The 12,445-nt window shown below is 43.6% G+C and overlaps 1 protein-coding gene across 1 annotated transcript in view; it reads left to right on the forward strand.

Annotated features, from left to right (window-relative positions):
* The window catches only part of SLC6A7 (solute carrier family 6 member 7), a 47,263-nt gene extending 37,072 nt beyond the window's left edge, over positions 1-10,191 (forward strand). Inside the window, exons 13-14 of the mRNA XM_075602072.1 lie at positions 4,491-4,658; positions 8,568-10,191. Of these exons, the coding sequence (XP_075458187.1) occupies positions 4,491-4,658; positions 8,568-8,771 (372 nt within the window). The 3' untranslated portion in view covers positions 8,772-10,191. The remainder of the gene's footprint in view (positions 1-4,490; positions 4,659-8,567) is intronic.
* Positions 10,192-12,445: the final 2,254 nt, after the last annotated feature.

The raw sequence follows: 12,445 nt of genomic DNA on the forward strand, positions 1-12,445 counted from the left end.
TGTATTAAAGTAATAAAGTCAAGACACTGCCTGGTCCTCTCCTAATACCATGACACCCACCCCTATAGGCGTTACTTTTTCTCCCACCGCCACTTCAGCGCGCGTCTTTCCCCGCCCGGCCAAGAGCAGAGATGATAAAAACCAAAGAATATAGCGCTCAAGTGAGAGATACTATACAGCTCGAAGCATCTGCCAATCATCCATCACTCATTATCACGTCACACTTTCACACTGGATTTTGGCGTTGTGTATTATAAAAACTTAAATGTGGCGACCCTAACATTGTCCCTTTTAAAAGTGGATCAAATTTTTTTTAAATCTAACCTAAAGAAAAGGACGACATTTTCATAAACACTCTACGGAATAGAATGAGTTGGAGAGAAGGTGGAGGAAAAGGCAGTTGAGAGACAGAGGCCCCTATACAATATACTGTGAATCAACCTGCCCCCCTGATCCTTGAAGCATTCAGTTCCACTCATTTGAATGAAGCTGAAATGTTTTGAAGCAAAGGAAAGACGGCCTATGGAGGAAGAAGAGAGAGTTGACTGGTAGTGAAAAAAAACAGTGAGGGGAAAAAAGAGACAATGGTTCCAGAAACTAGAGTGGTAAAGGATAGAGGGAGAGAGAGGGGTTACACAGAGAAAGAGGGGGCGGAGTTCATTGGAAGAAAGACACTGGAGGAGAGGCAGGTAGGATCCAAGAGAAAAGATTCCGTTGATAGAGTTTTGAGTGGAGCATGCGTGAAGCAGAGTTATTGGGGGAAGCCCTTGTGACAGTGTATGTGACAGCTTGCAGCACCCATAGGGCTACAGACACCCCTCCTCTGCACAGATACACACATTGCTGAAGCCCTCTATAAATACTTTCTGCTTTGGACAATTGATTAATTGCATCATTTACACATCATAAATTGCCAGGAAAGCAGCAGCAATCCCTCAACAAAGGGCAGCATCTAACATAATCCCTGTATTCCAGAGTAGTAATTCTCTATAGAGTATTATAGAATGGAGACAGGACCGGTTACACTGTATGTGCTTTTCCTGTGTATAAATCAGTGTTTGGCAGGGCAATGTGAGGGGGTTGCATTACCTCATGTTACCTGTGCTGTGTATAGGGTTTTGCAGTGTGTATTTATATTCATATATGTATGCGTAGGAGGTTCACGCTTCCTTTACCCGCTCTGTCCTTGTTCTGCATGTAAGGTAAACAGCTGATTGATAAGAATAGTGGGTGGGGTAGAGAAGTTTGCACTGAAACGGTCAATGCCCTTATTTCACCTGTCCTGCGTGTATGAATATGATCATTCTGGAACTGTACATTAGTATAAAAACCGAAGCCTATTTTACTGTTTTCTCCCAAATTAGGCACTTTAGCACAGTGTTTCCCAACTCCAGTCCTCAGGAAACCCCAACAGGTCAGGTCTTAAGGATATCCCTGCTCCAGCACAGGTGGGTCAATCAGCGGCTCAGTCATTTTGACTGAGCCACCTGTGCTGGTGCAGGGATATCCTTAAGACCTGACCTGTTGGGGTTCCCTGAGGCCTGTAGTTGGGAAACACTGCTCTAGCATATGGATATGACTGTGATGAATGGGATTTATCCAGCCCAGGCTGTGGGGACCTCTGTTTCTTGGCTTCTGCTGTTGTCTTTTTATAGGGCACAATGGTCTTAAATAACCATCATTGTGGCCAATCAAAAGCTCAAAAACGGAGGCAAAATTGAAGCAAGAACAACGCTACAACGCTACATTAATTAAAAAAAATAAACACCATTCAAAACACCATATGTTATCAAAGAACAAAATTCCATTGTAAGTCAATGTCTTCTTTAGAAACCAATACTGTATATCATTGAGTTTTTGTTGTTGTAAATAATTGCCAGGTGCTGACACATGTGCTTGCTTAAACACACCCCCCCCCCCCCCATATAAGAGCAATGTGCTGTACCAGGAAACCAATATTAAGACATGCATATTTTGATGGCTCCATTGAGCTTATTCAATAAAGAGCCATTGCGCTTTCTTGAATACACCTCAATGCTATTTTACACTAGCGGGTTGGTGCAGACCCCGAGGGACCTGTCATGCGGCTGAAATATAGTCTGTGTCATGTCACTTTTTTTTTTTCCTTTGCCACAGGTGTTAAAAATTATTGTGTGGTGTGTTTATCAAAGCGGGGATTTATTGTGCACTGGGAGCACCACATAAAAGCGCAGTATTACCAGTAGTTGAAGTGGGATGATACGCAGTGGTACGCAGTACCACTGCTTTTTCATTTACAACTCCACAGAACCACTACTTTTTTTTATTGACAGGCTAATGATTTCACTTTGTTTTGAAAGAAAAATTGATTTATTGTAGGAAGTCTCTATCTCTTTCTCCTTTCTGAGCATAAATATTGGATACACCTTTTCTAATATATGGTCAGAATAGTTTTTCCCTAATGTTAAATAAGGTAGATTTATTTTTGCCAGGTACAGTTCCCAGGTCAGCAGACAGCTTTCCCGGGGCCCAGGAGTTTTTTTTACTGGCCTTGTGAGACCCCCATCCCTCACATCCCCATCCCTTTCCCCTACCTCTCTCTCTCCCCCCACCTCTCCTGCCCCTTCTCTCTCCTGCACACCTCTCATGCCCCCACCTCTCTCTCCCCCCACCTCTCCTGCACACCTCTCACGCCCCCACCTCTCTCTCTATCCCTCTCATGCCCCCGCCTCCTTCCTCTCTTGTTCCCACCTCTCTCTCACTCCCTCACGGTTAACCTCTCACAACCTCACATGTCTCCCCCTTTCTTGCCCCCACCTCTCTCTCCCTATCTTGCCCCTCTCTTTCTCCGCCACCACTTTCCCTCTCACCCCCACCTCTCTCCCTCTCACACTCTCACGCCCCCATCTCTTTCGTTCACTCGCCCCACCTCTCTCCCTTTCACGCCCTCACCTCTCTTTCCTTCTCTCGCCCCCACCTCTCTCTCACTCTCTCACCCTTAACCTCTCATGGCCTCACCTCTCTTGCCCCCACCTCTCTCTCCCTATCTTGCCCCTCTCTTCCTCCCCCACCCCTCTCCCTCTCTCCCTCTCATGCTCCCACCTCTCTCTCCCTCTCACGCCCCCACCTCTTTCCTTCTCTCGCCCCCACCTCACACCCCCTCTCTTGCCCCCACCTCTCTCTCCCTTGTTCACCCCATCTCTCTCCCCCACCACTCTCTCCCTCTCACCTCCACCTATCTCCCCCTCTCAATTTCGCCCTCCGCCAACAAAAAAACTCCCCATAACACAATAACACTCCCTTCCATAACACAATACCCCCCCCCTTCCATAACACAACCCCCCACAAACACAATAACACCTACTATAACACACACACCATTTGGAGGTTGAGCCCAATTTTCATTGCATGGGGGGCGGAGGTTATATCGGTGGGCAGACCCACTGCACGGAAGGAGAGAGAGCGGGCCCACTGCAGGGGCGGGGGGGGGGGAGGTCAGGGAAACTGGGGCCCAGCAGCCAGATGTGGCCGGCCCCAACTTCCAGTGCCAGCCAGCTGGGCCACCCCACAGTCGCAGCAGTCGCGGCTCTCCCCACCCCTGTCAGAGGCCATGACGGCACCACTACTTTTTCTCAAACCACTTTGACCACTGAGTATAAGTAGTATTGCAGAGCCTGTCTCCTTGTCCTGTACATAAGTACAGAATTCAGAAGGGCAGTGTAGTAACAAAGGAGTGAGAGGGAGTAGGTGGTATGATATCTATTATAGGACCAACAAGTAGTCTATATGTTACATGCTTTCAAACCTCTCTGGGTCCTTCATCGGGTATAAGGGCAGTGTGTGAGTTACCTGGTTACTCTGCTGCTGTGTTGCATTTGACCCTTTCTGTGTTGAAAGTGTTCAACTAAAGATTTTATTGATCTTGGCTGCTACAACTGTGGAAGGGACTTAAACCATAGAAACGTTGCCCGTTTTCTATCACGTTGACCTGCGATAAACACAATATAATGCGCACGTAAAGGAGTTGTCCCCGTTGCACGCCCCCTTTTTTTAAATATAGGTAGGAAGCAGGGAGTCTCTGTTGCGGAACCGCGTTTATTTCAGCTCCGACGATCCCCTAGTTCCGAGTTACATACCCGGGAAGGTGTGCGGTTTACTTCCTGCTTGTTTAAATGCCAGCGTCACGTGTGCCAATGGAAAGTCACAACGGATGATGGCGTGGATTCCTATTGGCCTGGTAACACTTGAGATGTAAATACCACTTTGTTTCCCCAAGAAGGGATGCTACAGGTGGCACCTTGACCAGTAAGTATCTCAGGATCCAGGGTGTCTCCGGAACTGATATAAACACGGTTCAGTTCCGGAGACCCCCTGCTTCCCCCCAAAAAAACAAACCGGTCTAACTGCTCCTTTAACTTCTGTTTGTTTTGTGTGTATGTTGGAGAATCCTATTTGAACTTTGATAGCTAGAAACTGTCTTCTTACCATCACCGCCCCTTGTGTCTCCTCAGGGCCTCTTGGGTTACAGTATACTTAAATATCAGCCTTCAAAGTATGGAAGCTATCAATTCCCCCTCTGGTCAGAGGCATTGGGAATCCTCATGGGACTCCTCTCCTGCCTGATGATTCCAATTGGGATGCTGGTTGCAGTGCTCAAGGAAGAAGGGACCCTGTGGGAGGTGAGAACCTAAGAAACAAGGTCCTAAATGAAACACAATGCATGCAGTTAAAGGTTGTTGGGTTTGTCGTCTATGTATAAATAAAGGGTTCTGTGTAGGCTTAGGTAGGAGGGGAAGGTGTTGCAGTGTGTACCGTTTTGCCCTGCGTATAAAAGTAGGGTATTCAGGACAGTGCAGACCCTGCCCCAGCTCACCTACATTCTTTGTATAAATCAAAGTTGTGACAGTAGGTAAATAAAACGTGGCATGTATGCAGCTTGCAATGATAATATTGTGTAAATAAAGGACATGGCAGTGTGTGGTGGGAGAAGATTTCGTTGCTGTTCCCTGCAATGTACCCTCACTTTTTCATCAGTATTCTGTGTGCATGTGTAATGGAGAAGGCTACCACTGCCACTACCTGTAATGCACCTGTTATTTGTGTGTCTGAGTCTCCGGTAGTATGTATGTGCGTGTTTTGGGGTAAGGTTTACAATGCAGCATGTTTACACCTCCCGACACCTTTTATATATAAAGTATCTCCATTCCCTGTGGAGGGATCACATTGCATTTGTACATGCTGGTCCATGTTCTCTGTTGCTATGGTAGCCACACATGTTGCGAGCCTTCTGCCACTGTGCTGCTTTTTATGAATCATATAGAAGGATGACTTGCAGTGTGAATAGCTCCCGCACCTCCTCCACCGAAGAGAGAGAGAGAGACAGAGAGGGAAGCACAGACGTGTAAAGCCTTCACATCTTCAGAGACGCTGTAGATTTCGCTAATCTCATATTTTGAAAACACGACACCAGTAGCTCACTATTCTTTGGATTTTGAGTCATTACTTGATCGCTCTTTTTTTCAGTGCACAAAATGCTCATGCTTAGCTCCAAATACTGCCAGCCGTGTGTGCCTTTCCTGAGACATGGAGGTAACAAATGTCAGTACTGTGCTACCCACCCTTTGAGCAACCCAGCCTGTGAAATGATTGAACAACTGAATTGAGTACGGCTGAGTTAGTGAGCCACACATGGAAAGGCTCGTAAGCAACATGCTGTGAAGTCCCCTTCCCTGTGCTGTAGCAGAGTTTAGCTTGGTTCAAATGAGTAGGACTAAAATGTACTCCAGCATAGGAAATCCAGCTTCACAGCATATTAAATAGGGACTTAAATGTGTCTACCAAATGTTCAAGCCACTAAGCATGGTAATTGTTATTTGCACAGACAAACCCTCTTGCCTATTTATTCCATAACCATATAGCTGCCATAAACTCAGTGATGACCTCTATTTCTTAAATCCTAAAGTTCCATTGGATATGGGTATACTAGAATGAGTACCCCGGCTTCAGCTCCAACTAATGTGTGGGTTGTGGTGGTGCTCCTCTGGGTTAGGTTAACGATATACATGTAACAGTGTTTCCCCCACCCGATGGGAGATTCTGCCATTACAGCGTGTGTGGTGCATGCTACCTTTTGGTAAGCAGGAGGGCTGAGTCGTCCACTGATGGTTGTGGGGACACAGGACAAGCTTCTGGTGTACCTACCTGACATAGATCTCTAGCAGTGCAGTGCCTCCATCTGCCACAGGCTCCAGATGTATGGAGGTGATCGCCTACCATAGAAACGGTTACCTCTCCCCCCAGTAAGATCACACACCAGGCAGGAGGTATAATAACTGGAACAGTTTATTCTGTCCAGCTTAATGCAGTCACAGCAGGCCTCTGCCCTATGCAGTCTCTGGTGTGGTATCCAGCTGTAGGATGGTCCGAGGACCTGCACTACGGGTCAAGGGCCCCCGCAGCAGTCCTTGCTCTTCCCAGATCTTCGATCAGGGAAAAGGTGCACACTCACTCTCCCCCGTGGGGAAGAGGAACAGGGAAGACCATTGTTCAGGCAACCTGTGTGTGACCTGCCTCTCTCAAGTGGGGAGAGGCACTGACTAAATTTGGGCGGCACTCCCCTTAAGTACAGCCAGAAGGAGGGCACCAGGTCTGTCCCAGGATTGGGTGTACCCAGGCCTGGTTCCACCTCCTCCCTTGTCACTCAAGGGCACTGCTGGGAGTGGGGAAAACCCATAATAGATACTGGCAGGCCTGCTCTTACCAGGGCTAACTGTCAGGGAGGGCAGACGGGTAGCCAAGAACCAGTCCTGGCTACATACACTAAACAAGAGAAAGAAAACCCAGTTGTGGGCACTCAGCCACCTTGCTGGAAGATATGTGAAATTAGATTGATAAACTTTATTGACAAAAAATCAAAATATAAAATAATGCGTATTTAAATCAAACAAGGAGTTAGGTTTATACGTCTTTCCTTATCTCCTACACACACTTGCCTGATCCCAGAACCTACCTCAGTACTATAGGATCATTTCCGCGTCATTGTTCGATTTTAATACCCATTATTTTATATTTTGATTTTTGTAAATAGTTTATTAATCTAATTTCACATATCATCCAGCAAGGTGGCTGAGTGCCCACAACTGGTTTTTCTTGCTCTTGTTTAGTGTTCCATTGGCTATACCAGCTCCCTATTCCACTTTATAGGCACGTTTCTTAGCATCTCCCTGTTAGAAAACGTACGGCTACCACTGGCTTCTTGCAGCATTCAGCTGCTCCACACATGGGTCTCAGTGGGAAGGGAATGTTCATTTCAATGGGATAATGGATAAATGCAGCGGGATGTTTAATAGCATGTTCAGGAGTCTTAGCCGTAAGTGAGCCTAATGAGCCTGTGCATTGGCGCGGCCTATTTTAACGAGCTGCTGTGGGAAAACAAAGCAGAGAGAGGGAGAATGCCCAGATCTTGGCATTCTTATCGGAAGCCAGGCACTAGATTTCTACACTGGCGACACACTTTATTCGAGCTCGGCTAGTCCCAAGAATTCGGTTATACCCGGGTGTATTGAGGTTTGTGACTGTTTTCTGCCCGAGTGCATTGAGTTATTTTCCAGCAGGGATTGAAGCATTTTATTCCCGCTGGCTGCAATACTGCACAGTACATATATATATACTGCATTACAATTCATGAATTTATGCCATCTGGTAGACACGCGAAGCATTGCAGCCTATTAAATCCTAATCATTATCATTTAACAGATCAGCCGCCCGTCAGCCAGGCATGAACCCAGGCTGGGAAGGCAAATGCAACGGGGCTTGTCAGAGGTGAGGAACGGCGCATTCCAGGTATCTGCCAGGTACATACTGGGTATTTGCTCGAATAAAGTGTGTCGGTGCAGTATGCATGGCACGGGCTGATCTGTCTGAAAAAAACAACCAGCGACCAACAAAACACAAAGCACAGATAAAGTGACTCATAGACAGAAAGTGCCATAATTACTAACTAATTAGGCGGTTTTCGGGTACCAGGAGATATTTTCATTGGCATAGCACAGCTTTGTCAATGAGGGCCCAGGATTTAAGGTACTGGTGAGGTATGCATCAGCAACCTTCACCTCTAAGAGGTACATATATCAAGGCAAAAGTGGTCCCCTTGTGGGGCCAAACAATTGCACCAGAGGTTTCAAAGACAAAGATTCTGTTCATGTCAATTGAATTTTTCCCTTAGATATATTTAGTGCAGTGTTTTTGCTCCATGCCTGTACCATGTTTGCCGGGTTCCACTGTCTTCTAACCTATGGGGATCCCCCCAGAGTCCTAAGATATTGTTATTTTATTTTTTTTGTGTGCCAGTTTCTGACAAAAAAAATATATAGATATGGCCTTTGGGTCATAAATAGAAAGCAGCAACATTATCTCTTACCCAGGGAAAATTACTAATCTCTCAGGAACCGTTAAGGGTGATGAAGGTCAGGGGGGCCATGAATTGACTCTGGGATACATTTAAGGTTCAGGTTATATTAAAAATATATGAGCAGCATGGATTGTTATACCCTGTTCTTTCTTTTAACTCTCCATCCAACTCCCCACAGAGAATCCGGCAAGCCAGTCGACCAGCCATGGACTGGGGTCCATCCCTGGAAGAAAATAGGACGGGCTTGTATGTGAACACCTTAGCAGGCAGCCAGTCTCCCAAACCCTTGATGGTCCACATGCGAAAATACGGCGGAATCACAAGCTATGAAAATACAGCCATTGAGGTGGACAGAGAGATAGAGGAGGAGTCCATGATGTGATGCTAAGGAGGGAGGCAGGTGGAACTGAGTGAGATAGAGGCCTCTCTCCCTCCGGGGCTTAGAAATGCTTCCCTGACACAGGACATGGCTGTTCTTTTTCCAGTGTCCAACCTGGCCCCTCCAGACAGAGGTCCAGATTAAGACATATGTTTGCTCTTTGTGTGGAAGTATGTGCAGAGCTGTCTTTGTGGTTGTCATGTTATGGTGATTTCACACTATTTGTGTGTATATAATGTCTCTATGCTTGGGTGACACCTGCTTTCCTTATGTACCTGTTGAGCATTGCTTAGTACAGACTTCAAGTTTATTGAAGGTCAAGAAAGGAGCTAGAATGATGAGTCGTCATTGGCAGTCAGGTTACCAGCTGAAAAACAAAAGGCATAACATACAGGGGTTTTTTATAGTCTTCCTGTCACATCCTCACGTTTACAGTAATGATGGACACTGTTGGTTGATCAAGTACCAGTCTGGTAACAAATACATTATTCAAACATATGATATGAATGTACCATAGCTGTCTAGGTGCAATAGCTAAATATGGTGAGAAACTGGAGTTCTAGACCAAAATAGCACAGTTCTGTTTTAATAAGTAAGACTCCCCTGATGCTGGGAATGAGTCATTGTTTTCCAAAGCCATAAGTTACTCGTTGTAATGCAAAGATTCTGGATTCAGACAATAACTTGCACACTCTGAGTCAGTAAACAGTCTTAGAAATGTAGTCAAAAAGGGTTTTTACTTATCTTTGGTTATGTTCTCAGTTACAGCTTGCACAGTTAAACAGCATACAACAGGAAAAAGCTCCAAACCCCCTGGGAAGTCCCAATCAGTCTAGTCTGATCCCAAGAGAACAAGGGGAAACCCTGGCCAGAGCACCTGCACAGTCCATGGAGAAGCTTCTGGCACTATCCCAGCCTAGGCTCTTATTTATAGCATATTTTGTTAGGCTTCCTCCAATCAGTGCTAGTGTTGTAGCAAAAAATACAAACGTAATCTTTCTCTGTAGTAAACAACTGTATATATGGCAAACATGTGACAGAGAGAGCTCCGATCACCTAAAGCACATGTCATGGCACACTTAAGCTGATGAGTGGTACTTTCCCATACAGTCACATTTTCGTTGCAGAAAACAAATCTATATATGGTAACCAACATGTGACGAGAGAGAGCTCTGCTTACCTAAAGCACATATGGCATAGTTCGGCTAATGAGTGGTTCTTTCCCATACACTAATTCTATTGTCCCTTTTATTCATTTTGGAGATATTTTGTTATACAATCATTGGAAATATAAATGTAAAACAAAGACTCCAAAGAACGACAGTAGTAGCTCTGGGGGAGGCCATCTTTACATTTCCCAGTCACAAACAGACTTGTGATGGTACAGATTGGGGCTACAAACTGTAGACGATTTATATATATATATATATATATATATATATATATATATATATATATATATATATATACAGTTGTGTGAAAAAGAAAGTACACCCTCTTTGAATTCTATGGTTTTACATATCAGGACATAATAACAATCATCTGTTCCTTAGCAGGTCTTAAAATTAGGTAAATACAACCTCAGATGAACAACAAACATGACATATTACACCGTATCATGATTTATTTAATAAAAATAAAGCCAAATTGGAGAAGCCATGTGTGAAAAACTAAGTATACCTTATGATTCAATAGCTTGTAGAACCACCTTTAGCAGCAATAACTTGAAGTAATCGTTTTCTGTATGACTTTATCAGTCTCTCACATCGTTGTGGAGGAATTTTGGCCCACTCTTCCTTACAATGTTGCTTCAGTTCATTGAGGTTTGTGGGCATTTGTTTATGCACAGCTCTCTTAAGGTCCAGTCACAGCATTTCAATTGGGTTGAGGTCTGGACTTTGACTGGGCCATTGCAACACCTTGATTCTTTTTCTTTTTTAGCCATTCTGTTGTAGATTTGCTGGTGTGCTTGGGATCATTGTCCTGTTGCATGACCCAATTTCGGCCAAACTTTAGCTGTCGGACAGATGGCCTCACATTTGACTCTAAAATACTTTGGTATACAGAGGAGTTCATTGTGGACTCAATAACTGCAAGGTTCCCAGGTCCTGTGGCTGTAAAACAAGCCCAAATCATCACCCCTCCACCACCGTGCTTGACAGTTGGTATGTGGTGTTTGGGCTGATATGCTGTGTTTGGTTTTTGTCAAACGTGGCGCTATGCATTATGGCCAAACATCTCCACTTTGGTCTCGTCTGTCCAAAGGACATTGTTCCAGAAGTCTTGTGGTTTGTTCAGATGCAACTTTGCAAACCTAAGCCATGCTGCCATGTTCTTTTTAGAGAGAAGAGGCTTTCTCCTGGCAACCCTTCCAAACAAACAATACATGTGCAGTCTTTTTCTAATTGTACTGTCATGAACTTTAACATTTAACATGCTAACTGAGGCCTGTAGAGTCTGAGATGTAACTCTTGGGTTTTTTGCAATATCTCTGAGCATTGCACGGGCTGACCTTGGGGTGAATTTGCTGTGACGTCCACTCCTGGGAAGATTGGCAACTGTCTGTTGAATGTTTTCCACTTTTGAATAATCTTTCTCACTGTAGAATGATGGACTTTAAATTGTTTGGAAATGGTCTTATAACCCTTCCCAGATTGATGGGCAGCAACAATTGCTTCTCTAAGATCATTGTGGATGTCTTTCCTCCTTGGCATTGTGTTAACACACACCTGAATGCTCCAGACCAGCAAACTGCTAAAACTTCAGCTTTTATAGAGGTGGTCACACTTGCTGATGATCAATTAATCAAGGGCATTTGATTAGCAGCACCTGTCTGCTACTTAGCATCTTAATTCCTATGGAAGCAGTAAGGGTGTACTTAGTTTTTCACACATAGCTTCTCCATTTTGGCTTTATTTTTGTTAAATAAATTATGACATATGTCATGTGTTGTTGTTCATCTGAGGTTGTATTTACCTAATTTTAAGACCTGCTAAGGAACTTGCTAAGACCTTGATAGGATCCTTTAAGACCTGCTAAGGATGATTGTTATGTCCTGATATGTAAAACCATGGAATTCAAAGAGGGTGTACTTTCTTTTTCACACAACTGTGTGTGTGTGTGTGTGTATATATATATATATATATATATATATATATATATATATATATATATATACACAAACAAAAAGACTGCACCTTTGGTATCCAAAACTGCAACTATATATAGATATGATATAAGCCCCTATATATGTGCCACCAACAAATGAATACACAGGGAAATTATATATCAACTATAACATGATTGATCAACACATATAAATAAAATCCTAAATAATAAAATACCAATATATTGCTAGTGACTACAAATATATTGAAAATGAATAAAAAATGATGGGCACTTAATGGGAAAAATCAGTGTAAATGTCAAATAAGAGTCCAATAAACCATACGTGGATGTCCTTGTATGATGAACTCAGATAGGTAATAGCACTCTATTCAGGATACTGGCAGTATGTATGTGTATATATATATATATATATATATATATATATATATATATATATATATATATATATATATATATATATATATATATATATATATATATATATATATATATATATATATATATTTTTTTATATATATATATATATATATATATATGAAACTCAATAG

Source organism: Ascaphus truei, chromosome 5, assembly GCF_040206685.1.
Source record: "Ascaphus truei isolate aAscTru1 chromosome 5, aAscTru1.hap1, whole genome shotgun sequence".
NCBI lineage: Eukaryota > Metazoa > Chordata > Amphibia > Anura > Ascaphidae > Ascaphus > Ascaphus truei.